This window comes from Plecotus auritus, assembly GCF_963455305.1.
Source record: "Plecotus auritus genome assembly, chromosome: 7".
Classification (NCBI taxonomy): Eukaryota; Metazoa; Chordata; class Mammalia; order Chiroptera; family Vespertilionidae; genus Plecotus; species Plecotus auritus.
In genome coordinates, this window is record NC_137774.1 from 10,592,789 (window position 1) to 10,618,490 (window position 25,702).

Here is a 25,702-nt window from a genome sequence, read left to right on the forward strand (position 1 = left end):
CCACATGTGTCTAATCAATGTTCCTGCCTGCCTGGTTCTATTTGAGTCATCTGGGTTTTTTCTTCATTCGATCTCTTTGCCGGCTGTTAACAAACACCATCTCCTCCTACTCTTTCAGGCAAGAATGGGACCAGAAAGACAAAGTCTTTCTCCAGAGCAAGAGTCCTGGAGTGGGAGATAGTCTCTCCCCAGTGGTTCCCAAGGAGAAACATGCAGGGGTGACTCAGGCCCTGCTTTGGGGTTGTCTCTCCTACCAGTAACTAGTGGAGGCGGGTCCTCTCTTACTGTGCCTGTGAACGCCTTCTAGAAATGTTTACAACTCTTGCCTGACCAGCTGTCTGCCACATTCCCTCCTCTCCTTCTCCCACCTTAGCTCCTGCCTCACTTCCCCTTGACCATGGCCCTGGGTTTTCCCATTTTCTGCCTCCATCGTGATGAGCCCAGTCTCCCACTTTTTCAGGTGAGGAAACAGGTCAAGAGAGGGGAAGTAACTAATCCAGAGTCACACCACTTCATTCATTTATCCACTCAACCATGAGCACTCCTTACCCTTTAAGATTTAGCTTAAATGTCACCTCATCGGAGAAACCTGCTTTGACTACTTTATCTAAAGCAGATCCCCCTCCCTCCAATTCTCTTATTTCTGTCCCTTGTATCTTTTTACCCTTTATCACAATTTGTAATTGTTTCATTTTTTAATCTTTTTGGTCTGACTCCTCTACTAGAATATAAGCTCTATGAGGGCAAAAAGGACATGTTTGTGCTTCAGAGACATGCTCATCACTGTATTCTCAGCATCCAGCATATTAAAAGGTGGTTAAAGAAATCTTTGCTAAATTGCCCGGCCGGTGTGGCTCAGTGGTTTAGTGTCAACCCATGAACCAGTAGGTCACAGTTTGATTCCGTTCAGGGCTCATGCCCAGGTTTTGAGCTCCATCGTAGTGGGCGGGCTTGCAAGCAGCAGCCAATCAATGATTCCCTCTCATCACTGATGTTTCTATCCGTCTCTCTCTCTCTTCCTCTCTCTGAAATCAGTTTTTAAAAAATATATATATTTTATTGATTTTTTTACAGAGAGGAAGGGAGAGGGATAGAAAGTTAGAAACATCGATGAGAGAGAAACATCCATCAGCTGCCTCCTGCACACCCCCTGCTGGGGATGTGCCCGCAACCAAGGTACATGCCCTTGACCGGAATCGAACCTGGGACCCTTCATTCCGCAGGCCGACGCTCTATCCACTGAGCCAAACCGGTCAAGGCTCTCTGAAATCAGTTTTTAAAAATACACTGAAAAAATAAATCTTTGCTGAATTAATTAATGTACAGTGAGCAGGTAGCCTCAAGGCACTTGGGGATATGAAAATAGATGGTCCCTGCTTTCAGAACTGTCCTGTTTTAGCCACAGAACCAGAAAATTCGGAATGTGATGATATCAGGTCCAGATTGGAGATCCAGATTGGGGATGGGGACAGGGTATTTTAGGGGCACCTAAAACAGTCTTAATCTGCCCAGCCAGCTTGGCTCAGTGGTTGAGCATCGACCTATGAATCACGGTTCAATTCTCGGGCAGGGCATATGCCTGCCTGGGTTGCAGTCTCAATCCCCAGTGAGGGGCGTGCAGGAGGCAGCCAATCAATGATTCTCTCATTATTGATGTTTCTATCTCTCTCCCTCTCTGAAATCAATAAAAATATATTTTAAAATAATAATAAAACGGGCCTAATCTCTCTGGGCCTTTCGTTACCAACTGCTTAGAAGCCAGGATAAACCATTTGGCTGGGACTCAGGCCTGTGTCCTGAGCTGCCCAGGAGCACCAGGGGCTGACAACTGATCTACTAGAGTGTGTGCTCCCCTTCCCGTGAGGGAGGGCTTGGCAGGCAGTTTCACAAGTCCAGTTGGTAGCCAAGTCCCCCTTCATGATAGCCCCACCCCTTCCAGCCTCGCGTCCAATCTTTTACCTGGTCTTCTGCTTCAGTACAGAAGCTGTGCAGCATTAAGGAAGGTGACACCTGCCTAGCCTTCAGGATTAGTGGGTGACAGATGTCCCAGCTGGGTAGCCTTCATACCCAGAGGACCGATGGGTTGTCCCACATGGCCCAGAGAAAGCTAGTGCCTCAGAGAGAAGCGGATGGTCTGTCTTCTTCAGGAACCCCGAGGAGGAGGAGGAGGAGGAGGAGGAGGAGGAGGAGGAGGAGGAGGAGGAGGAGGAGGAGGAGGGGGAGGAGGAAGGAAAGCAGTGAGGATCCCTTTCTTTGAAGACAAAGAGTCCAAGCCCCTGCTGGCTCTCCCGGGGAGAAGCTCACCCCTCAGTCCAATCTTCTCCCTACAGTGGGGCAAGATGGCAGTTGCTGCTGCTGTTTCTCAAAGCTCACAGCATGCAAGAAATCTTTTCTTTTCTCCTCTTCCCTTTCCAGAGTCACCCCTCTACTCCACCCGCCAGGAGCCATAAAGGTAGACTCAGGCCCCAGCAGCCTGAACCCTCCTTCCAGCTAAATGCTGAGCCTACCCAAGCCCCTGCCCGCCGCCGCCTTATCCCAGGGTTGGCTGCTCAGGGCTTGGCCAGAGTCCTCCAGCTTCCTCCGTCATTCCTACCTGCAGCCCCGCTGGCCAAAATGACTCAACACCTTGAGTGTCACAGAGCGGTTTTAGCTCTCATGCCCATGGTTACAGGGGCTGGGAATTCTCTCCAACTTTGTTCAGAAAGGTTAAGTAACTTGCCCAAGGTCACACAGTGGGAAAGTGGCAAAAACAAACAAAAGACCAAACTTGCATCTCCTGCTCCGTAGTTTGGCAAGAGCTGAAATAATCGTTGTGGGAGGGTAAAATCTGTTGATTCTTCATTTCGCTGGCCTGTGGATGCGTCTGTGTGTTGGGGAAGGGGATTGTGTATGTGGGAGTGTGGGAGGGGGGGGCGGTCCCTTCCTACATGAACCTTTGACCTCCTTAGTTCACTTTCGCTTCCGAAGAAGTTACTGCTTTAACTCTCATCTCTCCGACCGGCCTCTACGGTGTGTATCTTATCAGAGCAATGCCCAATGGCAATGAAGAGTAGGTCTAATGTTTTCCTTCTCAGAAGAGCAAAGACACCCCCCTCCCAATCCCAATAGCCTCACTTTCCCCCAAACTGTATAGCCCTGAAGCAAAAATCAAAGCAGCACCTGACCCTGGCACAGTCCGCAGATGCCCCCAGCACACCACCCAAGCCCCGCCACACTGCGCTGGAGAGGCGTCGGGGAGGGCCACCGGGCACGGGGCGGACGCGGCGGGGCGGGGGCGGGGGGTGCCGGGCGCGCTGCCAGGCGGGCCGCACCGCGGGGGCCGGCCGCCCCTCTCACCACGTGGTGGTGGCAGCGGCGGGGTCCAGGGCGCCTTCCCAGCTGGAGAAACCCGGAGCAGCCGGAGAGGAGGAGGCGGCGGCGGCGGAGGAGGAGGAGGAGCGGGGCGGGCGGGAGGGAGGGGGGCTGGGGGAGGGCTGGGGGGTGGGGAGGGACCCGGCGGCGGCGACAGGGCGAGAGCGAGCGCGGTGCCAGGGGGGTGGGGGCACCGGTGCCCGTCTGGGGAGGGAGCCGGCGGAGGGGGTAGCTGCGATTACAAGCAGGAACCGCGGCAGCCGTGAGTCCCGGCGGAGCTGGGCGGGGGAGGGGAGCGCGCCCCAGGCCGGCCCCCGGGGGTCGAGGGGGGCCGGGAGGAGGTGGCAGGAGGTTGGCCGGCACTTGGCCCAGGATGGCGTGGGGGGGAAGGACCCGGCGTCCGCCGCCCGCATCCTTCCCTTGGCCCTGCTCCGCCGCTCCTCAGGCCGCACCGCCTCCCGAGCCCCTTCCCTGGCCCGGGGACGGCCGACCGGGCCCGGCCAGCTGCGGGGAGGGGGCTGCGCGGTCTCTGCCCGCACGAGGGGAGGGGCGACGGTTTCTGTCGGCGGAGCTGAAGGGGTTTAAAGGGCGGCTCTTAAAGGGGCCGCAGAGGGGCCCGGGCCGAGGAGGCACCCCCTCCCCATCCGCCCTTCGTGGTGCCACCCGGGGCCGCCGGGCGGAGGGGAGAAGGCAGGGGACGGAAACAGTCGGGGCGGCCCGGGGGCCTGAGCCCTTGCTAGTGAGGGGGCGCGCGGTGGCGGGCAGGGGGTCGGGGGTGTGGGTGTGGTGCGCGCTGGCCAGCGGAGTTGGGGGGAGGGGATGGGCCTGGAAGGAAGGGGTTAAAGGTGGGGCCAGCCCTACAAACAGGCGCACACACTCCGTACTCAGGCCCGGTCACACGCGTCTCCCTGGCACTTAATTGGGGGGAGGGGGGAGGGGCGGTGTGGGGTCCTGGGCCTGCGCCCGTGCCATCCCAGGTCCTGCTGCAGGGCTCTGGGAGGTCGCGAACCCCACTGTCTCAACTCACACCTCAGGAGCCCTCTCCTGCACACACACGGGCTCCGGCGCGCGCACACACCTCGGACATTCCCATAGTGCCTCACGTGACCCAAACGTGCCCACCCTTCACACACGCTCACGCACGCGTGCACACACGCGCACACAAACACACACGGCCACTTCCCGGCTCCATCCTGACCCCCGCCCGCAGCCCCGCTAAGGCACTCACTGAGTGTAACACACCTACACTCATTCACAGACACACACATTCCCCCACACATGCCAACTGCAGACACATTCATAAACAGGGCCGGGAGAAGCACACTCGCACCCCCTCGCCTAGCCTACTCTTTCGGGAGCCCTGAGTCATTCCTGCCCCCTCCCAGGGCTCCCCATTTCGCCGTGTGCACGCCCACAGGGCCGGCTTGGGGATTCTTTGCCAGCCCTCTTCCCCGGGGCCAGGCCCTCTCCCAGCCCCCTGCCCCTCTGTGTATCCTGACGCTCTTCCAGGACTTCCTGTGGGTCCCAGGTCAGGGGTGAGGAGGGCCTGGAGGGTTGCCACAGCCGGGCTGAGCGTGGGGGAGGCACTTCCTTTTCCTGAACTCTGGGCTCCTGCAGGAGGAAGCTGGGAAGTTGGGCGGGGGCCCAGCAGAGGAAGTGCTGATAGTGGTGGGGCTGACCCTCCCAGGAGCACTGAGCCTTCTTTAGAGAGGAGCCAGGGGTGCCAGAGGCCCGGGATGAGGAACTTGGCAGAGAGGTATTTGGGGAAATGAGGCCTGGGTTGGAGAAGGGGCTGAGGCGTGAGTCAAGGCAGGCCCCCATGTGGGCCCCATGCTGGGAAGGCAGCTCCCTCCAGTTCACTGGGTTCCAAGAGGAGCCCATCCCTGCTGCTAGACTGGCTTATGTGTCCCAACTTGCCACCTCCCCCTTGCTTTCCACCCCCAAGTCTTCACCTGGTCCCAGCCCCTCACCCCAAGGGATGCAGAGAAGAGAAGATGGGGCTTGGTAGTCTGGAAGCGGGCTGTGGGAGATGTGGGGGCAGGACCAGGCTGCCTCTCAGCTGGTCACAGGGCACCTCAGGCCAAGACTAGGGGTATCAGGGGACAAGCTTCCGGCCGCCCCTCCACCATGTCTCCTGCTTTCCCAGGAGGCCCGAGGGGTGCTGCAGCCCAGGCCCTCGCCATGGAGTCCATGTTTGAGGATGACATCAGTATCCTGACCCAGGAAGCCCTGGGCCCCAGTGAGGTGTGGCTCGACGCTCCTGGAGACCCATCGCTGGGGGGAGACATGTGCTCCGCCTCCCACTTTGCCCTCATCACAGCCTATGGAGATATCAAGGAGCGTCTGGGGGGCCTGGAGAGGGAGAATGCCACCCTTCGGCACCGCCTCAAAGTTTATGAGATCAAGGTCAGAACTTGGAGATGATGGGGGTCTGGCTGTTTGTGTGTGTGGGGTGGGGGGTGTGGGGGTGCTGCTAATGGCAGGAATTGGGGATTCAGCAGAGATTCTAGGGATCCAAAAGAGAGGTCAGGATACAGACTCGTGAAACTTGGGAGTCCCCCATGAGAGGTGTGTCTGCTTTGGATGGGAACCCTGGAGAGCCCAGAGCCAATCAGGAAGAGATCAGAAGGGATACGCTTTGGAGTGGCGGATCTGGGATCTAAAGGTCTGGGGAGTGGGAAACGCTTACAGGCCCATGGGAATTGGGATGTGCAGATCCCTCTAGAGGAGGGGCTCCGAGGCAGGTTGCAGGGCAGGGGCACAATGAGCCTGCAGCCTGGGAAGGGAGCCAGGCACCAGCTCTCCTGAGGGCCTGCCCACCATCCACAGTACCCGCTGATCCATAACTTCGGAGAGGAGCACGGCTTCTCTCTGTATGAAATCAAGGATGGCTCCCTGTTGGAGGTGGAGAAGGTCAGCCTACAGCAACGGCTCAACCAGTTCCAGCATGAGGTGAGCCCCTTGCAGGCCTCTCGGCTTTCCCTAAGCTTGCTTCAATCAATTTCAGACACCTCCCCTACCCACCGGCCTCTGGCCTTCTGACCCCTTGATCAGAGATGGCCATGATCCTCCTTAGGGCTGGCCACAGGTCCTCCCGCCCCTTTACTGGGTACTGGGAATGGGGGAGGGAGGCTAAGGGAGCTGCTCAGCCCCTAAGTCAGTGATGGGCCTGACTGGCGTGCACCCCAACCCTCTGGGCCCCATCCAGTTGCAGAAGAATAAGGAGCAGGAAGAACAGCTCGGGGAGATGATCCAGGCTTACGAGAAACTCTGTGTGGAGAAGAACGACCTGGAGACAGAGCTTGGGGAGATGGTGAGGCCCAGGGAGCTGGGGTGGGAGAGTGTGACCCGGGTTGTGGGTCACCCTGTGAGTGTGCTTGTGGTGCGCACCCCGCTGCGATCCTGTGTGTCTGTCTGTGAGTGCCCGTGTGGCCTTATAAGTGGGGCTGTGTGTGTGTGCCTTGTCGGTTGTGAGTGACTGTGCACATGCCGACCATGCAGTGTCGGGGGTGACGGTGTGAGTGACCCCGCAGAACATTGTGGCTCTGTGTGTATGTTTGAGTCTCCTGCTGGGTCTACCTTAGGCCTACAGCACTGCTCCTGGGAGGCTTTGTAAGTGAGGGCAAAGGTGACCGGAAGTGCCTGGGGCTGCTGGGATGGGTCTTGGCATGTGTGTGATTCTGGATCAGGGTATGGCCATGTGTGTGTGAGCAAGTGGGCAGGGGTCAGAATCAGGAGGCATGGTCTCTGTCCACTCCTAGCTGCCACCTGGGTCAAGTCACTTAGCCTGCATTCCTCCTCTGAAAAGTGGGGCAGTTAACTTCACGGAGCTGTTGTGGGCATTAGTGTAAAAATGCTTGGCTTTAACAATCAAAGGCACTTACACGGCACTTGCTATGTGCCAGGCACCATTCTTATCTCTTTAGATAGTTACTCATTTTCATCCTCATAGCAAACCTAAGAGGTAGGTGTGGTTGTCCCTATCTCATAGATGAGGTAGATGAAGCCAGAGTGGTTGTCACATATGCAAATGGAAGTTACCATGCTCCTGAGGTGGTGTCTGGACAGGGGGCTGAGGCTTCCTGAAGTGTCCGTGTGTGTTAGGGACATGGAAGGGGCATTCACTCTGACCTTGCAAGAGGCAGTAGCCAGAGACATCTGCTCTGCAGTTGCTGGGAGAGGAGCCCTCGAACTCATGGTCTCTTGGAGGGTGGAGTGACCTGGGGCCTGCTCAATTTGGGGGTGATGGCTGTTCAGACATGGCATTCGGGGGGGAGGCTCCAGGGGCACCGTGGCCCTGTGCAGACCCTCCCCCCCTTGTTTCCCACACAGCGGGCCCTGGTGGAGACCCACCTGCGGCAGATCTGTGGTTTGGAGCAGCAGCTGCAGCAGCAACAAGGCCTCCAGGACACAGCGTTCTCCAGCCTGAGTCCCCCGCCGGCCCCTGCCCCGCCCTGTGCTGATCTGGACCTGCACTACCTGACTCTGAGAGGGGGATCTGGCTTGAGTCACGGTAAGATCTCAGCTCCCCCTAAATTTCCCTACCCCAAACTCCCCAAGCCAAACCCCCATTTCAACACCTTTGGGCACCTCCTGCTTCTCAGGTAGTCAACACCCCATTATAACGCTTTACATTTCCCCCATAATCACCCCACCTCACCACCTGTTCCCTCACCCCATCCACTATTACCCCAATTTCTGCCATCCAAGTCCCTCTCCGGCCACCCTGGCTACCCCCATGCAATTCTCATAGGTGCCAGCAGAGGGCACCCCAAACCAGAGTCCCCTGCCTGCTTTAGGTTGTGATTAGGAGAGGTCCTGAGGATGCTCAGAGACTTGAGTCTGACCAGGGGGTCCTTCCGGGCCATCTTATTTTCCCCTGGCCTCCAGGAAGGTCAGAAACAGCAGCTCAGCTCCTCCTGTCCTCAGTCGCGGTATCTCTCATTCTGGCTGTCTGCCCTCTAGCTGTCTCTCTCGGATCCCTCCTGCTGCAGGCCTCACCTCTTTCTCTTTGTGTTGATCTGGGAGTCAGTGGAGGTGCCCAGCTGCTGGACTCAGCCTGACAGTGTCCTCTCCCCTGCCAGCAGGCTGGCCAGGCCCCACGCCGAGTGTGAGTGAGCTGGAGCGGAGGCGCCTGGAAGAGGCCCTGGAGGCTGCCCAGGGAGAGGCCCGGGGGGCTCAGCTTCGGGAGGAGCAGCTCCAGGCCGAGTGCGAGCGGCTACAGGAGGAGCTGAAGCAGCTGCAGGAGACCCGGGCCCAGGTAAGGGACAGCGGGGCACAGGCCCGGGGCCCTTGCTCTGGTACCTCTACAGCTCCGTGGAGGTCTGGGGGCTGCTGGAAATAGCATTGAGAGGTTTAAGACTTCTTCACTGGGTACAGCCGGGCCCTGGAAATGGTAGAGAAGGGGAGTCCAGACCAGATGAGGTTGGTGTCAGACCTCTCCATCTTCTCCCTTAGGATCTGGCCTCCAACCAGTCGGAGCGGGAGATGGCGTGGGTGAAAAGAGTTGGAGATGATCAGTAAGTGGTGTCTGTAATCCTCTCCCTCTTAACCTCTGAACCCCAGGAGTGGTGCTTCCCAGGCCCTCCCTTTGATTGACATCTCCCTTTGGCATTGTTTGGGGGGACCTCTCTTCGGAGCCATCAGAGCTGTGGGGTTTGGGTTGCTTGTGTGATTGCATCCTTCACAGGAAGGAGGTGAGGTTCTGGGGGTGCTCAGGTTCCAGGAGGTTCCCTTAGCTTTCCTCTGGCACCCAAGGCCGTGTCTGCTCAAGGGGGTTGAGAGAGGCTGCCTCAGCACCTTTGCTGCTATGTCCTGTGTCCCCTGCTGAGTTTTGGGGCCTCTCTGGGGCCACCTTTTCTGTCCCAGGAACAAGGCCCAGCCAGTTCGGTTAGCCCTCCCCTCGCTGACGAGGAGGAAGGCGATGGCCTCTTTCGGGATTTAAGGTGCCTCATCTGTCTCAGGAGGGACTTCCTCGGGGGGAATTAGAATGTACTCTGTGGGTGCCCTTCTGGAATCCTGCCAGGAAAGAAGGGAAGCAGGAAGTAGGAAGGGAGCGATGTCAGTGAGGAGCCTGATGGTGGGGGCTTCTGGGGCAGCGCTGGGCAGCCGGGCGAGGGTGAGCGGCAGCCGGGTAGCAGTGAGCCTGATGCCTCTCAACATCCGCACACAGCTCATCCTCTCCCACTTTCTGAGAAATAGAGTGAAAACCTCCTTCCGCCTCAGCCCTCTCCCCTGAGATGAGGTGCACAGGCTTTCTCCCTGCATTGGAGGGAAGACCGAGGCCCAGAGCGGGGCAGGAACTCACCCTGCATCACACAGCGTACCCGCTGTAAGCCCCCAGCGGTCCTCCCCAGCAGGCTTCCTCCACCTTCCTCCCAGCTTCTGGCCAGTTGGAGATCTCCTCACCTCCCTCTGCACCCTGGGGTGAGGGCCTGGGTGGAGCTGTGATAGCTGGGAGGGTGGGGGGTGAGAACACAGTTTGTGGGCCTGGTGGGTGGGACCCCTAAGCTAGGCTGCTGCGGGGCATCGAGAGGCCTCTGTGGAGAGGGTCCACCCTAGCTTGTGGCTGGGACTCAGAGCCCATACTCATCCGTGTGCCCCGACCCGGAACATACACACACACACACACACACACACACACACACACACACACACACGAGCCTAGGATCTTAGCTTGCTCCAAAAGTCACACCGGAGGGCCCTTTATGGGTCACTGAGTCCAGCCCCTCTCAGAACCCAGCAGTGAAGATGCCCCCAATTGGCTGAACCCCGAGAGAAGACAGGGGTTGTGTTGGGGCTGGAGTCTGAACAGCTAGGCTTCCAGGCCAGGGATGCTGGGGTGCTGAGTGGCTATGCTTTGCTGACCTCACCTCTCTGGCCCCAAGTTTCCCCTCACAGGCCCAGAGGTCAGTCGTTGCTGAGAGATGTGATGAGCGGGTGAGGGCAGAGGAGGGGTGGTGGGTCCCAAGGGGCCAAGGCTGAGGGTGAGTGAGTGAAAGAGAACACCTCCCATAAAGTGCTTTGGGAAGTCAGAGTCTCCATTCTGCTGTTGTGGCCAGAATAGCCCCTTTTCCTTCCTCTCCCCGGCACCTGCCTCGCCCAGGCCCTTTGGCCATAGGATGAGCTGGTCTTGCCTCCCTGGCCTCCTGGCTCCTCCCCTCGGTCCCAGTGGTTCACGCGCTGCCTTCGGGCCTCCTGGACCTCTGGCTCTGGGGCCAGCCAGGCCCTGCCTGCCGGCCTCACACTTGCTTGCAGGCTGGGTTTCTCTGGACAGCCCCAGCTTGGCAAGAGGTAATGACCAGCGGAAGTCCTCACTCCCCCGGCAGTTTTCTTTTCTTTTTTTTAATATATTTTATTGATTTTTTACAGAGAGGAAGGGAGAGGGATAGAGAGTTAGAAACATCGATGAGAGAGAAACATCGACCAGCTGCCTCCTGCACACCCCGCACTGGGGACGTGCCCGCAACCAAGGTACATGCCCTTGACCGGAATCGAACCTGGGACCTCTCAGTCCGCAGGCTGACGCTCTATCCACTGAGCCAAACCGGTTTCGGCAGTTTTATTTTCTGATAGACAGCTCCCGTTGGCAATAGTCCGCTTCCCCAGGGATGCCTCCCCTGTCCTCCCACCTGAGGGCTCAGTGACCTGTGTCGGCTCACTTTCCCCCGCTGACCCCTCCTCTTCTTTCTACGTCTTCCTGACCCTCCAGGCTCGTGGGAATTTCACAGATGGGTTTACCCAGGAGAGGAATGCAGGGGCTGCATGATCCGGGTGGGGGCCCCAGAAATGTCTGCATTCAGCCTACTCCCGTGTGGGAATCTTCTGTGTCCCCAAAAGGTTCTCCCCTCTTCTCAGTTTGGACACCTCCCGGGCAGCCCGTTGTATCGTGGGGAGTCCTGGGTGTTACAGTACGCCCCCTCATGCTGCTCCTGCCTCTATGAATCCTCCGACATAGGTCCTTCCCGCGCTGAGGCCGGGAGGCAGCCCGAGCCCCAGGGTCCCCAGTGCCTCCCATTCCAGTCCCTGGCCCATCAGCTCTGGTCATCAATGTTCCTCTGAAAATGGACACCCAGACCAGACTGCATCCAGGTCTGACCTCCGGGCGAGATTTCCCTGCCCTTTGGATAGCCCCAAACCTGGTGACCGATGCCCGGGGAAACAAATGGCCCCAGGGGGAGAGCTGCAGGGGGGCACTCAGGGACCAAAGGCCTGGGGGCCCCTCAGGGAGGGGGTGGGAGTGGGCACCACCTACTCCTGAAGGTGCCCTGTCCAGGGGGAGGTGCGGGACCCACAGCCACCTGCCCTCTGGGCCCAGCGCAGAGAGCCTTTCTGAGGTGTGGCCTGTGCTGAGGGAGGAGGGGAAATTGTGGCAAGGGGGCTTCTTCAGGGGTCTGAGGGCTCTCAGTGAGGAGGGCTCAGTGAAGGAGGGAGCTCATTCGTGAGGGGTCCCCTGTAAAAAGACACGGGGCTCAGTATGAGTGATGAGGGGTAAACGATGGGTCTTTCTTCTTTCCCAACATGGGGGGCTCAATGTTGCAGCCTGGGCCCTTTTCCGCCCACCCCCACGCCCCTCTCTCCGCCCACAAGCCTCTGCGTGGGCTGCGGTTAGTGGTGGGGGAGAAGTGTGAACTCCGAGAGAGAGGATGGAAACTCTGCACAGAGGTCAAGGGCAGTGTGGGGTGGGTCAGGGCGGAAGTCGGAGACCCCCATGTACCCTGAGCTTAGCCTCATGCCCCAGAAGCAGCGGGCCCAGGGCCTCCCCCTTCATGCTTCTCACCCTCCCTACTTCCTTTCTTTCAAGTCTCCTCCAGCCAGGGCACCAGCAGAGCTCACAGGAATTAACCCCTGAACACTTGCAGCCCTGAGGGCTCCCCGGGGCGCAGGCGTGGGGCAGGGCTCTGAAATTGAGGCCCACCACTCCCACCTCATTGTGGTCTGAGGGATTGGTGGGCTTTGAACCGGTCTCGGGCCATTTCCCTGCCAGGAAGGCAGAGAGTAGCTCTTACCACACTCTCTTCCTCCCTGGGAAACTCCACATCCTCCTCTCATTTTTCAACCCAAGTCACTGAGCTGGTGTCTCCAGAAAAAGGATCAAAGTGGTCTCCCCTCCCTCACCCGTGTTCTGGGCACTCCCCTGATCCTTCCTCCACGCCAGACACTAAGCGAGGCAATTTACCTACAAAATTTCACTTAATTCTCTCTCTCTCTCTCTCTCTCTCTCACACACACACACACACACACACACACACACACGTGGTGAAGGTATTGTCCCCTTTTACAGCTAAGCAAACTGAGGTTCAAAGCAGTGAAGTAATCAGAGAAGGTAAGTGTACATGTCGAGCAGGTTCTGAGCAAATGGGTTGTTTTTCTGGTTCAGATTTTTCTTCTTCAGGCTGGAGGCCCTGATCGGAGGGGCCGGGGGTTTGTGGATCAAACCTGATCCCCGTGGAAAGTGCCAGGGGCACTATTAGCACTTATGCTGGCGCGACCAGTGTGAACCAGGACAGCTCTGGGCAAATGGGGCTGTGTGGTCCCCCACCTAACCAGGGACTCCGGTTCCCAGCCTCTCTGTGAGCGGCTCGGTTTGGCTGCGTGGGAGAGGCGCCCAGGCACCCGAGCCTCTCGCGGTGCTGGAAGCATGGCAGGGCTGCCATGAAGAGCCGGGCTCCGCGGACCGCAAGTCATAGCTGGTCGAGGAGGGTGAAGGGGCTCAAGGCGCTGGAGAGGAAGTGGTGGAGCACTGGGTTGTTGCAAAGTGACTTCCTCCTCCCGCCGCGGCCCGTAACCTCAAGTCCGCTCCATGGCCTGGTGCCTGTGGTCCCCTCCCTGAGGGTCGTGTGGGAAGACTGATGCTGGGTGTGCCTGTGGGTGGTGGAAAGTTTGGTCCCTAAATTTACCCACAGGTGTGAGGTGACTGGGGGCAACTGAGGGCTGCTGTGGGCAAAGATGGAAGGATTAGGCAGGCTGGATGTCTGTTTCCCTCCCCATCCTGAGTCAGTTCATGATGCCGACTGACCCCATGGCCAGCTCGCCCCTGACCCCATTCCTGACCCTAATATGGATCCCATTCCTGACTCTAACCCTATCCCTTATCCTGACTCCAACTCTGTCCACAGTTCTGACCGAAAATGAACTATCAACCCCAGCCCTAATCTGACCCTGAACCCAGCCTTAACCTTGACCCTAGCCTTAACCTTGACCTCAAGCCCATCCCTAATTCTAATCCATGACCCAGCGTGTGAACTCCTCACTGGCGCTCCACCACAGGGCGCCCAGGGGCTTCTGTGTCTCCCAGCTGGTTTGGGACAGAAAGGCCTTTAATAGAGGAGGACACTTAGGTCTCTAACCTTTCCCACCTCGGTAGCTCTATTAACAATAGTGAAGATTACTGTTGCCAGGTGGATTTTTGAGATCCCCGAGTTCCGCGTGGGAAGAATGAATGAAAGGATAAGTCAATGAAGGGTGGAAAGATTTGCTGCCGAGGGTGCCCTTCTTCCTGCCAGCTCTGCCATTTGCTCCTCTGAAGGTGCCAGCTCAGCAGGCCGAGGTGCCAAGAGCCTGTTTGAATGCCTGCTCTGTGTCACCACTGCTCGCGACCTTGGGCCAGCCTCTTAAAGCCCTGATACTCCGCTTCCACATATGTCTGGCTCCTTCCCCTCTGCTCCCAGGGCGGGGTGATGATGCTCAGGGCCCCCGGCCACTTTGGAGGTCTCCAGCCTCTTCCTCCTCCTCTACTGCCTTCCCATCTCCACTTTCCCACCCTTGCCCGTTCCTTTTGGAAGGCAGGGTATAGTGGAGTGGTCGGTAGCCTGGACTTCGGAGTCCAGGAGGCCAGAGCTCCCATTCCAGCAACTCCATGACTCCTCGGCTTTATGACTGTGGTCAAGGACGTAACCTCTGGAAACCTCCATTTCCTCATCTGTAAAGTGGAGAAAATAGTGGCAACTCTGTAGGGTTGTTGCGAAGATTAAGCGAAGTTCCTATGGCCTGTGCTGAGCGCTCGTACAGATAGATGATTTGTGATTCTTTTCTCCCTGGGTGCCTCCCAGGTTCCGAGAGACTCAGAACTTTCCCGCGTAGTTTAAGCCATCAAGAAGCACCCAAATGCCGTTCACCGGACCCGTCCTTCCCGACCAGCCTCGATAGTGGAAAATAGCAGGGCCGGGAAGCCAGGAAACGTGTGTGACTCTGGGTTGTGTTGTGAAGTTGAGATTTTTTTTTTTTCCACTGAATTGGCAGTGTTTTCTAATGTGAGTCATTCGGGTCGTTCGTGTATTTCGCAGCCTGGCTCTGTGCGTCTTGAGGTAGGGAGGGACACCCAGTGAGGGGGAGCTCCCAAAGGGTCATAGGGCATCAGGGGGTTGGCTCTCGCCGCCTGGCCAGGTCTCAGAGGTCTCTGGGAGGGCTGCCTGGGGTTCCAGCAGGACAGTCCCTGCCTGCCCCAGATCAGAGCTGTGAGGGGCTGGCCATTCTGGGCCAGGGACGCCTTTCTTCCATTTCCTGCTGCTCTGTTTTGTTGTGAGGAGGCTGCCAGAAGCGGGGCGCTGGAAACTGGGCTAGCTCCTGACAAGGGCAGGAAGGCAAGCAGGGGAGAGATGGGGGCCTGGGAACTGAGGGCGGCAGGTGAGATCTCCCAGTCGGGGTGTGAAGGCACCGACCTGTATCTGTCACCTGAGATACAGCAGTGACTGCGGAGGGGGAGAGGAATGGGGAGAGAAACGGTGGCTGCTTGGTCAGAGGAGGACGCTGCTCCGTATTACTGCCCTGCCCTGAACCCCTCCCATCCCCCCACTGCAGGGTTGGCGTGGTTCTTCAAAAGCCCCCAGTCTGATGGGGGAGACACAGCTCCCGCCCTCAGGTTTCCCCAGGTCTGAAGGGGGTAGCCTCCCACTGCGGAGTCCCCAGTTTAATGTGGGACACACAGACGGGGCCTCCAGTCTGGCAGGGCAGATGGCGTTTTCCGCACAGGCCCATAGGCTGAGTGGGTGGACAGGGGACACATTTAGCCAACACAGGGGCTGAGATGTGACGGGACTGAGGGCTGCCTGCAGCCCTTCAGGGAGGGTTTCCGAAAGGACCCTCCTTCCTCCATCTCGGCCCACATCTGATGGGCGGGTGAGCGATCTCCCTCCCTAAGAAGTAGCCTTGTCCCAACAGGAATCCCTGCCTGTTTGCAATAATTTCGCTTTGACCCAAAGATAGTTTTGTTGTGGGAGGCGCCATGGTCTCCGCCACCACCCAGCTCTAGCAAGAGAGCCAGCCAGTGAGTGGAGAGTGAGAGTGAGGGAGCTCAGTCATTACCTACCCTGCACCTCGGCTTTTCCTGCCCTCTGAGGCCCTAACCTCACGACTTCCCCTCCTCTCCTCTGGGGCCACACACACACACACTCACTCTCACACCATTCCTCACACTCACCATACTGGCCTCACACCTACCTCCACTCCCTCCCATCCACATACATCCTCTCTCACATGCCTGTATGGTGGGATGGGGGCAGGGCCTGAGTGAGAGTCTGGAGAAATCCCCACCTCATTCCTGCCCAGGGCCCTGCAGCTCCTGGGGCTAAAGGGCCTCCCCTGGGAAGTGATCCACCCGGAGTGGCTGCGCCTCTGCCTGTCACTTCCCTCCAGCTCCCATTTCCACAAAGTTCCAGAGCCCCTTCTGGCTTTGGTAAGGTATGGGGGATGCGGGAGAACCCACACCCCTGCCTCCCGGACTCTGTGCAAGCCCAGGACAGAAGGCAGAGAGACCCAAGGCCATGGCAGAGCCTCCTGTGAGGTCCGGACAGTCTCTCTGGGGGCGAGCAGGCCAGGGTGGGAGAGAGGGGCGGGGCAATGCTGACAGTGATAACCTCGGAGGTTCTGGGTCAAAGTGACCTAAAGAGAAAGCAAAGAGGGAAGCGGGTGAAGTCTTTGCCACGTTCATAGTCTGTTCCAGCTTTGTGAGGGTGGGTGCCCAGGAGATCCGAGCAGGAAGTGGAGGAAGAAAGAAAAATGGATGGAAAGGCTCAGCTCCTTATTCATGTGCTGGGTGCCAGGCCCGGGACAAGGTGCTAAGAATACAGATGCAGTGATATAGTTCCCACCTTCGAGGAACTGCCAGTGAAGTTCCAGAACAAGGCAACTTGGATAAGTTTTCAGTGTGAGTGGTGCCCCCCCCCCCCCGGGTGAGTGCACAGCCATTTGTCCCCAGAGATCTCTGTGTAGAGGGCTCCCTGGCGCTCCTGGGCGGTGCAAGGCTCAAGGGAGCTCAGAGGCAGCTTAGAGATGGAAGCAAGGGCCCTGGGCCCGGCACTGGGCAGACGGGGGCTCCAGTTTACCCGTTGGCACCTCTGCCAACCCAGGAGGCCATGCCCTTCACTTACAGAAGGGGCTCTTCAGGGGCTGTGCAACAGTGGTCCCCAGCCTTGCAGAGCTGAGGGCGCTTCCTGGACCCCCTGCCCGCGGCACACGGATTGCGCTTCCACTTTCAGCGGGTGCTCTTTGAAAAAACGCACAGTGACGAAAGCTACTATCGATTCCATGCGGCTTTTTGGTGAATCTGTGTTTTATCTGTCACCACAGCTTCCGCACAGGTTGGAAAAACATTCACACATACCTGTGTGAGATACGTTCAGGCCGCAGGCAGTGCCTGGTGACACCTGGATTCAGGGACCCCCAGGCATCACTGAGCTCCCCAGCCCATAGTCTGGGAACCACTGCCCTAGCCCCAGGTACCATTCGCTGGGAAGAGAGGGCGGCTCCCTGGAATAAAGTGGCATTTAAACTGGGGTAGGAGGGCCCTGGAGGGGAGGAGAGGGCCAGATGCTGGTGCAGAGCCAGTTCTTGCTCCACAGCTGTGACAGTAAACCCACTTTCCTCCTCTTCCCTACTCCCTGCCCTCTGACCTCAGGGTCAGGGAAGGCGGGGTCAGACCATGACCTGGGGGGACTGGGGTCTCCTTCAGGGTGAATTTGGCGCTGGCTTACACGGAGCTGACGGAGGAGCTGGGCCGCCTCCGGGAGCTGAGCTCTCTGCAGGGGCGCATCTTGAGGACTCTGCTGCAGGAGCAGACCAGGAGCTGCGGTGAGAGGGGGCAGGGCAGGGGGGCCAGGGCTGGACCCCAGGTTGGGAGAGCAATGGTGCCATCCTCCTCTTCCTTTCCCTTCATGCCTGATGCATTTTCCCTGGCGTTAGGAGGAGACGGGGGCGGGGGGCTTTGGTCGCAAGCAAGCCCCTGGCCCCCAGTTCTGACATCTTCTCTCCCCATCGCCGTCCCCTGACCTGGTCCTGCTTCTCTTCCAGGCCAGAGGCACTCGCCGCTGTCGCAACGCCACTCCCCGGGCCCCCAGTGCCCCTCACCATCCCCGCCTGCTCGAGCGGTGCCCCCGTGTCCCCCGTGCCAGTCCCCCGTCCCCCAGCGCCGCTCCCCAGGTCCCCCGTGCCCCTCACCCCAGCAGCGGCTCTCGCCGGCCTCGCCCTCCTGCCCATCGCCCGTCCCGCAGCGCCGGTCTCCGGTGCCGCCGCCGCCGTGCCAGTCCCCCAGCCCGCAGCGCCGGTCCCCGGGGCCCCCCGCCGGCCCGGCCCCGCCGCCCCGGCCGCCGCCGCCCCTCCCGCCGCCGGGGGAGAGGACGCTGGCCGAGCGCGCCTACGCCAAGCCGCCCAGCCACCACGCGAAGGCCGGCTTCCAGGGCCGGCGCAGCTACTCCGAGCTGGCCGAGGGCGCGGGCTACGCGGGCGCCTCCCCGCCCTGGCTCCAGGCCGAGGCCGCCACGCTGCCCAAGCCGCGGGCCTACGGCGCCGCCGAGCTCTATGGCCCCGGCAGGCCGCTCAGCCCGCGGCGCGCCTTCGACGGCATCCGCCTGCGCTTCGAGAAGCAGCCGTCGGAGGAGGAGGAGTGGTCCGTGCCGCCCAGCCCGCCCAGCCCCGAGGCGGGCGCCATCCGCTGCTCCTCCTTCTGCGCGGGCTTCCCCATCCCCGAGTCGCCTGCAGCCACGGCCTATGCCCACGCCGAGCACGCGCAGTCCTGGCCGTCCATCAACGTGAGTGGGGCATCTGCCCTCCGCGTGGGGGATGGGAGACCTGGCAGCCTCGCTTCCTTTGACCCCTCCCTGCTGCTCCCCTAGGGCCTGGGTAGCTGGGCCCTGATGGGCCACTACAACTTGTTCTGGGTTCTGGTTCAGGGCTTGGTCTTCAGAACGACAGCCCTGGTTTTGATTCCAGACGCCACCGCCTAGTAGCTGTGGGGATCTGGACAAGTGACTTATCCTCTCAGATCCTGGGTGTTCTCATCTGCATCATGAGGGCAGTGATTCCGTTAGAGGGCTCCTGGGAGGGAGGCCATGGCCTGCAACCCTCTGCACAGGACCTGAGTGGAACACCCAGCAGTGAGCATCTGCTCTTTCATTGGCGATGGAGGCCATGCTGACCCCGAGGGTCTTGGCTGACACGGGGACAGGCCTGCGCACCCACGTCCCTCCATCAGGCCTCAGAGCCCCTTCAATACCTGTCTTAGAAGACAACCTATCTTAGGGCTCTATCGTTTCACTGAAAGAATGAGTTTCCTGAATGTCAGATTCAACTCCTGCCACCTCGAAGAACCAAAATACATCCCAAAGCCAAACAGAAAATTATTTTTGGGTTATACATTGCTGGGGATTATTCAGTGCGTTGAGTTATCTGGCAGCGGTGTCTTAGTCACTCTGGCCACGTCTGAGTCTGGCTTTTCCTCGTTACCGCAGATGCCCTGGCAGACTGAGCATACACACCTCCTTACGCACACCTCCTGTGACCCCAGGCCCTGGGGTGGGGAGTGGATGCTGAACTGGTGGAAGGTGGGCAGGGACGGGGAGGAGAGAGTTGGCACTGGACTGAAGGTGCCCAGAACCCTTCTGCACGCTGCCGTCCTCCCTGTCCTGGGTCCCAGGGAAAGGGCAGGCTGGGATGTGGGGAGCATGAGGGAGGGTTGGGGATCACAGTGACTTCCCTCTCTCCCCACAGCTGCTGATGGAGACAGTGGGCTCTGACATCCGCAGCTGCCCCCTCTGCCAGCTGGGTTTCCCAGTCGGGTATCCGGATGACGCCCTCATCAAACACATTGACTCCCACCTGGAGAACAGCAAGATCTAGGGTGCCTCCCCCACCCACTGGCTGTTTCCCTGCCCTCTCCCATCACCCCCAAGCACTCACTCACTTTGAATGCTGCATGAATCTTGTGGGGGGCCCCTGCCCCTTGCGACCCCCAGATACCTCCACTAGCTACCGAGTGAACGTGTGTGCCATCTTCCCTGGTCTAGGCACCACTCAGCCCTGGCTCTTCTCAGGAGGTCAGTCAAGGCTCTCCCCAGCTCCCTGGCTTCCAAGGGAAGATGGGGATCTGGGCTGGGACGGGGAGGGGGTACCCTACCCAGCCTCTCCCTCTGCCTTTCTGTTCTCAAACACAGTTGGATCCAAGGAGATGTCTAGTGGTTGGGCCTGGGGGAGAGGGAGGGTATCAAAGGATTCCAGGAGCTCCCTCAGCCCCTCCCCGGACATCCGTCTTTCTCAGGCCGTGCTCTGCCCGAGGAGCTCAGCCCGAGTGGGGTTCCAGAGCCTGCCCTGCACACGGATGCCAGTTCCTCCCTCCCATGGCCAGCTCAGGGCGTGTGGCCTGGGCCCCTCTTGGGGGAAGGAGACACCTTGATTCTTGCCACTCTCTGCAGGCCAGTCCTGTTCTCCCCCTCTGCCCACCCTGGGGAACAGGGAGGGTGGGAGAGGAGAGGGAGGACCCTGAAGGACTGGGAGCATCCAGCCTAAAGAGGCTGCCGTATGGGCCAGGGGTCCCTGCACCATGACGCTCAGGCCAGGGGACTGTCTGTGCCAGCCTTCTAGGCCCGTGCACTCCCCCCGGAGCCCCCAGCACCGAGGCACAGGTGGTTATGACAGTTGCTCCCCTCCCCTCTTACCCCCCTTGAGCCCCTGGCACCACAGGTACCCCGGGGCCCGTGTGTGACTCAGGCTCTGTTAGCTGGGTGGGTGTCATCAGCCCTGCCTCCCAGGCCAGAACCTAAGGATGGGCCAGGGTGCTGTGGAGATCAAATACAAAAGAGCTAACCCCTTTCCCACAGCCCAGTGACCCACATTCCCTCTGTGCAATCTACCTCAGAGTTGTACCCTCAGAAGGACGGGTAAGCAGGAGGCCAGGGGGTCCCGGGGCTGAGGTGGGGAGCTTCCTACAGCGAGAGGCTGCCACCCACGATGAATCCACCCCCCACTGCCAGCCTCTCCTGGGTCTCAGCCCCAGGCCGGTGGCGGTGGACGCTACTGTCAGTGCATGTACCATTCTGATCCAACTCTTCCAGGCCCCTACCTCCTCGCACATCTCCCCTCCCCCTCAGCGCAGGGGAGTAAAGGGGGGTGTCAGGCGGGGAAGGGGCCAAGGACTCCAGAGACACATGGCATTGTACCTTGAGTGTGCCCCCAGGGAGGGGAATTGGGTTCGGGGGGAATGCAGAGGGGAGGTGGGGGCCCCTGAGCCCTCTGAACAAGTTGAAAGTCCAAATAAAACTTACCTGTTCCATCTGCGCTCAGTGTGTGCCCTCCATGGCAGGGGTGGGGAGAGACCCCGAGGCCTTGAAAACAAGATACAGCGCCATGGAGAGTGGTCACTGGGCAGGTAGGGGGTGCAGAGGGCACCCACCTCCCAAGGTGGTTCTGGAGACGTAAGCATGCAAGTGGCCACAGGTGACTTGTGATGAGTTTATGTAGGACAGATCTGGGGCAGCAGAGGGTATCTGCGTGACAGACAGAGCAGCCACCCCAGCCCTGAGCAGGTGTCGGGGACTCTTGAATTTTTCTGCCCTGAAGGCCTGGCAGGTGGAGGTCTGAAGCCCTCCCTGAGGGCTCATTTATTAGTAGCAGCTACTTCTTCATCAAATGGTTTCTGCCTGCCAGGAACCAGGCTGGGGCCTTAAAGAGGAAGAACATCCGTGTTCCATGTCCTCATGAGTCTGAGAGCAGGGGAAGGGCTGGGCTCCAGGCTCAGCAGCTGCTTCAGAAGTCTCATAGCCCGGGAGGTCAGAGCCAGGTCATGAACCCTTGACTCCTGCCCCAGCCAGGGCTGCCCTTTCTCTGCACAAAGGGCCTGAGGTTCTTATGCATCAGCTCTGGGTGCCTTTCATTTCCACATAATCCTTTCACCTTTCAAAACAAGAGGTGGGGGCGATTGCTAATTGAAGGCCCGAGGGTCAGCTCTAGACCCAGGGCGAACAACCTTCCCCACTTAGTGTCAGGGTCCAGATTCCCTGGGGGACTGCCCAGCCCCGCCTTGCTCCTCTAAAAGTTCATCCAGCCTTGATTTCATCTGCAGTCAAGGGCTGAGTGACAGGGAAGGTGAGGACAGTGATCCCTATGGAACATGGCTTCACAAGTCATGGGAAAGAAAGTTCTGGAACTTCTGGCACATGGATGCTCAGTGCCCCTTGGCACCCCACCCCCATCTCAACTCCTGTAGCAGAAGGCCGTACCCAGGTTTGGGGTCTGGGTCCTGTTCGGGTCTTGGGAAGCATTTGCTGGATGGGCGAGGATGAAGTAGGGGTGGCACAGGAGCACTAGGCAGAGAGAGATCCTGACCATTGAGAAAGGAGGCAGAGGGTGACCTGGAACGAGCTGCAGGCAGGGGCACACCTGAAGGTGGGAGGGAACGTGGGTTTCCTGCAACCTGGACATTCGGCCCCGTCATCGGGTGAGAGAGCTTGACAACAGAAGGTGCAGATTCTGGCAGCTTGTCTCCTGGATTTCTGAGGGCCTGGGAAAGGGCTCAGCTGCTGGGGGCTGGGAGGGAAAGTGGGGAAATATGCCCCCAGCCGAGGTTCTCCAGACCACAGCCTTCCATTGAATGCCCCCCCCCCCCCCACACACAGACACACCGAAGGAGAGGCTATGAGGTTGGGGGGCTGGAAGAGGGGCTGAGGAGTCCTGCCAACACATCCCTCCCTTTCCAAGCAGGATGTCATCAGATATAAGGACGCTGGCTCCTCATTTCTCTAGGAGTAAAGTGGGGGGCACTAAGGTCTGAGTGTGGGGGTAAACGGGTCTAGATCTCTAGGCTCCTGGAAAGGTAAGAGGATGAGGCAGCCTTCACAGGAGCGGAGCAAAGTGGCTGGAAGACCTCTGCTGAGGCAGCTACACCTGGTGCGGGGGGCAGGGGGACCCGCTCACTCCCACCAGCACAGACCCACCGTGGGGGGTGGGTTGGAGGGTGAGGGAGACTTCACAGAGACCAGGCCATCCATGGGTTGTCTCCACGCACCCAATGAAAGGCCAGCACCCAACATTCTCTCCAGCTCCAGCCCCTCTGCCCTTAGCCTCGCCTTCAAACACTTTGCCTCATCTTTGGGGACCCTACAGCCCTGCTCCTGTCCCCCCAGGATTTCCTCAGCCTGAGCTACCATGGAGTCCCCTGCCCAACTCCTGGTCCCTGTGTCAGGGAATCAGCTGAGAGGAGCAACACTCCTTTCAGAAGCGGTGGTGGTGGTGGTGGTGGCGGTGGCGGTGGTGGTGTGTGTGTCTGTCGGGAGAGAAGCTGATAGCTAACAAAAGGGAGAGGCGTGTGGTGAGTCAGCGTGTTAATGAGAAATGCCTCACCCCGCTGATTAGGACTAATGAAGAAGAACAGAGCGGGTGGGGGTTCACTCAGCGACATCTCTAAGGGGTAGGGAGACTGGAACAGCTCCCCCGGTCCCATTTCTCTCTCAGCATGGACAAGAACAGAACAACGCTGGCTAGTGCAGGAAGAATTGAGGGCAGACATACTAGTAGGAATGACCCCAAGGGCAAGGGGTCCTAACGGGGAAGGGGTGGACAAGGTGTCTGGGGCAGAGGCCAGACAATGTGAGGAGAGCGTGTGGCGTGAGATCCTCTAGCACCTTCCCTGCCTTCTCCGTGTTAACGCCAGGGAAATGCTTGGCACTCAGAGCGGTGCCCCCTGGCTGCCCAAGTGCCTCTGGAGAGCTCAGGCCCTGCAGAGGGCCGAGCAGGTGCTGTTGGGAAAGCTCCAGTGTGTGCCCTTCCCATGGGCAGCCTGGGAGAGAAGGCCCTGTGTGGGGGCATTGACTGTCTATCAGGGGTCCTCAAACTTTTTAAACAGGGGGCCAGTTCACTGTCCCTCAGACCGTTGGAGGGCCGGACTATAGTTTAAAAAAAAAACTATGAACAAATTCCTATGCGCACTGCGGGCCCGGGACGAGTCGGCTGCTAAGCAGGACAGGCAGCGGCACCCGGCGGGCCGGATAAATGTCCTCGGCGGGCCGCATGTGGCCCGCAGGCTGTAGTTTGAGGACGCCTGGTCTAGATATTAGTACCTCAGGGACGCCTGGCAGGGGAGAGAACAGGAGGGGACGGGGGTAGGGGAGGACCTGGGCATCAGCGGGAGGCCCTCTTGGTCCTTTTGGTGTCAGCCCCTGTTCTTGTGGCAGAAGCAGAAACCCTGAGAACCGGCAGCTACACCCACCCTCCATGCCAATTCAGCCACGGGCAAGGGCACCAGGCGTGCCTCGCAGATGTTCGAGTCGACTGCGTGAGTGTGGGCACTGGGGGAGGGCCGGGAGGGGGACAGGATGGGTGTCGGCCAGCACCTCTGACACCTCCTCATTTGCATTACCACTGACACCCTTCTTGACCAAGTAAATGGAGCCAGAAATAACAAAGGGGGAGGTGGTTCCCTGGGGGGGCTTTGAGACTGTCTTTCCTTGCCTCCAACACTCACACGGTGCTGGGGTCAGGAGGTCAGGCCTTCTGCAGCCCCACAGCTGCCCCCTGGCAGGGGAAATACACCCACTGTTGCTCCTCCTACCTCAGATTGGGCAGACACCCCATCCCGGCCTCCCACATCCCTAAACCCCAGACACCCCAGTGCTGCCCCTGTCCTTCTTCAGAGCCGACTCCACACCCGCTTCCTTCTCCTGAGAACCCCATCCCTGAGGCCCCTCTCCTAGGCGTGATGACCCCAGCACTGCGTCCTGCTCCACTGTCACATTGGGCATGTCCCAGGCAGAGCCCTAACTGCACCTACCAACCTGGGTCCAGTGTGGGACCTTGGCCCTCGCCATGGGGTGGGAGGGAGAGGGGACTCCCAGCTCTGTTAGAGGCTTCTGGCGCAGCTTCACTCTGTGGTAGGGCCCAGGTGTCCCCTGCCCCCAGTGACTACCACATAGACCCCCCAAACACATTTGGGGCTCAGTGTCTGTGCAATGGGTTTACTTCTGTACCAAAGAGAGTAGGGAATGATGATGGCTCAGCCACAGCTTGGAGGTAGGAGACGGCAGGCATGAAGGGTCCAGAGAGGGAGGCTCGCTCTCTGCCAGAGGGTCTTGGGACCTGGCAGATCACGGTGGTGAGGGTGGAGGCAGAGCAGAAGGGCCTGGCCGGGAAACCAGGTCGAGAGAGACAGCCAGAGGGCTGTGAACACACCGTGGGAAGGAGCGAATGATGAGCTGAGAACTTCCTCCACTTCCCCCCTCCAGAGATGCTATTTTGGAGAGAGAGAATATATGCAGCGCAGGGTGCAGGGTGAGGGGAGCATGCTGCTTCCATAGGGGTCAGCCGGACCACCTGCTGCCTCCCCTCTGCGTGGCCAGCATCTTCACTGGCCCTGGCACCGCTCCTGCCACAGCACTCCCTCCCCATTGGGAAAATCTCGCTCTCCTGAGCACAAGAGGAGCAAGAAGGAAATTTGCAGCTGGCCTCTTGGCACCCCCTTGAGGGTCCTCTGGGGCCTCAGACCTGGGGAGAAGCTCCTATTTCCATTACTTCCTTGGAATAAAAATGTGGAGTGTACTGGGTCGGGGGGAGGCAGGGGGTGAGGCAGACACCAGGCACACCTCAGCGGGCCGGAGCACTTCTTGCCCCCAACTCTATACCTAGGCACTCTGCATGGATTCCCAGTTAGCATCAAGCTTGGGGGAGAGGGGGAGGTATTTGGTGTTAAAAGAGGCCAGGGCAGAAGGTGAGGCCAGGGCGAGGTGGGTTGGCTCACAGGAGGTTCCACCCCTCCCGTTGGGCCAAGGGGGTTGGACAGAGGTCAGTAAGAAGTAGAGCCCTTGCTTGGCATGAAGGGAAATTCCTGTGCCCCCGCTGAACCCCTCTGAGGGGCCCTGACTCATTTGGGGACGAAGGCTCCAATGCCCTGTGGGTTTCTGTGGTGGCTGGGGGCAGGGAGGACAGGGCACGTAGAAGAGCTCTGGGGATGAGTGGAGGCTTTTGTTTTCGTTTTTGGAACTTGCCTCTCTTTCTGCTGGAGTCCAGCTCCACCTGAAGGAGCACAGTTGGCTGAGATGGGAAGAGGCCCAACTTCCGGCCGGTGAGGTGCTGGGAAGGCCACAGTCAAAGGAAC

The 25,702-nt window shown here is 59.2% G+C and overlaps 1 protein-coding gene across 4 annotated transcripts; it reads left to right on the top strand.

The window, feature by feature from the left end:
* The first annotated feature begins 3,499 nt into the window (after window positions 1-3,499).
* Window positions 3,500-20,895, top strand: TBKBP1 (TBK1 binding protein 1). 4 transcript variants are annotated; one of them, XM_080682808.1, is made up of 10 exons: window positions 3,500-3,613; window positions 5,498-5,757; window positions 6,181-6,303; window positions 6,560-6,664; window positions 7,684-7,864; window positions 8,436-8,611; window positions 8,809-8,870; window positions 17,300-17,418; window positions 17,638-18,374; window positions 19,333-20,895. In XM_080682808.1, the coding sequence occupies exons 2-10, from the start codon at window positions 5,533-5,535 to the stop codon at window positions 19,459-19,461; spliced, it is 1,857 nt and encodes a 618-aa protein (XP_080538934.1). In that variant the 5' UTR covers window positions 3,500-3,613; window positions 5,498-5,532; the 3' UTR covers window positions 19,462-20,895. The 4 variants fall into 4 exon arrangements, with proteins under 4 accessions (XP_080538934.1, XP_080538932.1, XP_080538933.1 ...); XM_080682806.1 differs by lacking the exon at window positions 3,500-3,613 and adding an exon at window positions 4,294-5,355; XM_080682807.1 differs by lacking the exon at window positions 3,500-3,613 and adding an exon at window positions 4,294-5,355 and having other exon boundaries at window positions 8,439-8,611.
* The last annotated feature ends 4,807 nt before the right edge of the window (window positions 20,896-25,702 follow it).